Source organism: Spermophilus citellus, assembly GCF_964194105.1.
Source record: "Spermophilus citellus genome assembly, chromosome: 15".
Lineage (NCBI taxonomy): Eukaryota > Metazoa > Chordata > Mammalia > Rodentia > Sciuridae > Spermophilus > Spermophilus citellus.
This window is the reverse complement of record NC_138195.1, coordinates 97608680-97611515: the sequence shown is the minus strand read 5'-3', so window position 1 is coordinate 97611515 and position 2836 is coordinate 97608680. Positions and strand designations below refer to the sequence as shown.

Below are 2836 nucleotides of genomic sequence, written 5' to 3'. Positions count from 1 at the left end.
CTACAGGCCTCCGTGGCCTGCCCTATCCTGAGCACAGGTCACTGCAAAGAGGAGCCATCAGAACCCAAACCCCACCTAGGTTCCCACACCAGAGGAGAGGGCAGAGCACAGAGGCATGAGATTGGACCTTGAAGAGGAATGGACAGGGACAGGAGATGAAGGCCAGTTAAAGGAGGCAGGTCTGTGATAAGCCCGAAAAGTGGTATTTGAGCCAAGACCCAGGGACCCCATCAGCAGGCCCTGCTTCAGCTCTGGGAAGCTCCAGCGCCCCATAAGCAGAGAGGGCAGTAGGGCTGGGGCTCGGACCCTCTGCCCAGCAGCTCTAATCCAGCCCACTGCTAGGGCTCGGCCATCTCATGCCCCCGCCACCTGGATGACCACACAGCCAACCCTGGGGCCTGGGTGGACCTGTAGCTCCAAGTGCAAACTCACTTTTACTGGGCCCTGCTAAGTTCCAAGTAACCACCCCTCATCTTTTATCCAGGCCCACTAGAGAGAGTCTAGTTCTCAGGGGTCCTTGAGAGCTGAAAGATCAGAGTGGACTTTGGGTGGAGGACAGTGCCCCTGTCAGTCATCTCAGATAAAATAAGAAAGACAAGGGGGATAACCTATACATGGTTCTGCTAAATTATGAAAATAACCCTTATTGTAGCCCTTCCTGGGCCCACTCCTGGGGCCTAAGCTGGACACATTGTCATCTCATGTGACAAGGGATCCACCAGATGGCAATTTCACAGGGCTCACAGATGAAGCAACAGAGGTGTGCAGTGGTTACACAACTGGCCCAAGTCATTTGTTTCTAGCCCCACCCACATTGCTCCAAGAATAAGTAAGAACAGGCTGTCCTCCTAGAGGGTCTGACCAGAGTCTGAAGCCAACAGGTCTCTTGAGCTGCACGGAGCCCCAGCCTGACTCTGACCCCTCCTGTACCTCTGTTCCCACAGTTCAGGGCCTGTGGGTGGTGTGAGACCTGGCAGTTGTGCTGAGGACCCCCAGTGTGAGGCAAGCCACACAGTGATCCTAAGCAGCCCTTGCAGGCTGAGCAGGCCCCTCAGAGAGGCTTCCACAGTGTGTCCATCTGTGCTCTGGCCACTGTAGTCAGCCCCTGACAGCACACTGCAGAGGGCTCAGGTGTACTTTTCCCAGTGAGTACCTCTGGAGACCCCAGATAGGGGTGGTGAAGTCTGGACGGTGGTAGAGAGTCTGTTGGTCCCAGACCATATGACCAGGTCTCAGAGGCTGACCAGCCCCTGGTGCTGAGGGCCTTGCAACTGCACTATGGAGACACCTCCTGGGTAATTGCACCCTATTTCTCTTCCAGAATTTGCCTGGACCCTGAGCCCCAGCCTCTGGGCAAACCCTGTGATGGGAGTAGAAACCACCCCCTTCGCGGGGGGGGGGGACTGTACAACTTTATGGATGACAAAGGCCCAAGGACGATCCAGGCAGTGATGGACACTACTCAGCCACAGGGGTGGGGTAGTTGTCCCAGAACTGACTCCCACCCTGCAGAGCGACCAAGGGGGAGGGCAGGGGGAAGCTCGCCCCTCACTTCCCCCTCATGGTCCTATGCAGAGCCTCCTTCACATCCCTGTTCCGCAGGGTGTATATGAAGGGGTTCAGCACTGGTGTGACGATGGTGTTGAGCACCGTGACAGCCTTGGTCAGGTCCAGGGAGCTCTCCACCGAGGTCCTCACATGCAGGAAGATGGTGGAGCCATACCAGATGAGCACCACCGAGAGATGGGATGAGCAGGTGGAGAAAGCGCGGTGCCGGCCCTGCGTAGAAGGGATCCTGACGATGGTGACGATAATGTGGACATAGGAGACCAGCGTGACGCAGCATGAGCCCAGGATGACACAGAAGGCGATGCTGAAGGACGCCAGCTCCACCACCCGCGTGTCAGTGCAGGACAGCACGATCCAGGGCGCGATGTCGCAGAAGAAGTGGTTGATGATGCGTGAGCCGCAGAAGGAGAGGCGCGCGATGAGCGCGGCGGGTACCGCGATGGCGGAGAAGCCGCACAGCCAGGAGCCCAGCGTGAGCCACGCCGCCAGGCCCGGCGTCATGATGCCGCCATAGCGCAGCGGCAGGCAGATGGCCAGATAGCGGTCATAGGCCATGGCGGCCAGCAGGAAGTACTTGGTGCAACCCAGCGAGAAGACAAAGTACATCTGCGCGGCACAGCCTGCCATGGAGATGGCTCCAACCCGAGAGGCGAAGATGTCCAGCGTCTTGGGCACACAGGCCGTGGTGAACCAGATCTCCAGGAAGGAGAGGTTGCACAGGAAGAAGTACATGGGTGTCTGGAGGCGGCGGTGGGCCGCGACCAGGGAGATGATGGCCAGATTCCCAGCCACAGTGAGCAGGTACATGACCAGGAAGAGCAAGAAGAGCCCCACACGCAGGCTCTTGGGCCCTGGGAAACCCAAAAGGATGAAGGGCCCTTGCGTGGACATGTTCTGGCCTTGACTCCAGACCATGTCGCTGTGTCGGGCAACCAGGTAGCCAGGAAGGGGGCTGAGGAACCGAGGCACTGGCCCTTCCCCACCCTCTTTGGAGTCTACTCACCAGGCAGGCCCAACATCCTGTGGGAGCAAGTGAAGGGACAACGTAGATCACCCCTGTGCCGGCAGGAAAGGCCAGAATGCCTGTGGGTGTCAGCTAGTTGCTGCTTGTCATCTTGGGGGAGGAAGGGAATGGCCTTATTCTAGAGTCCTTGTCACCCAGGAAGAACATGTCCTTATTCTAGAGTTAATTAGCCTTGAAAAAAGCAGGAACAGTCAGCTTTTCACAAATGAAATGAACTTGGTCTTGTTTTAGCATTTTCCTCCA

The 2836-nt window shown here is 57.4% G+C and overlaps 1 protein-coding gene across 1 annotated transcript; it reads right to left on the bottom strand.

Moving 5' to 3' along the window:
- Window positions 1-1548: 1548 nt before the first annotated feature.
- LOC308634540 (olfactory receptor 287) lies at window positions 1549-2484 on the bottom strand (the record flags this gene model as incomplete). The annotated part of the gene is made up of 1 exon (XM_081268399.1): window positions 1549-2484. One exon carries the CDS (start codon window positions 2482-2484, stop codon window positions 1549-1551), a length of 936 nt encoding a protein of 311 aa, XP_081124525.1.
- Window positions 2485-2836: the final 352 nt, after the last annotated feature.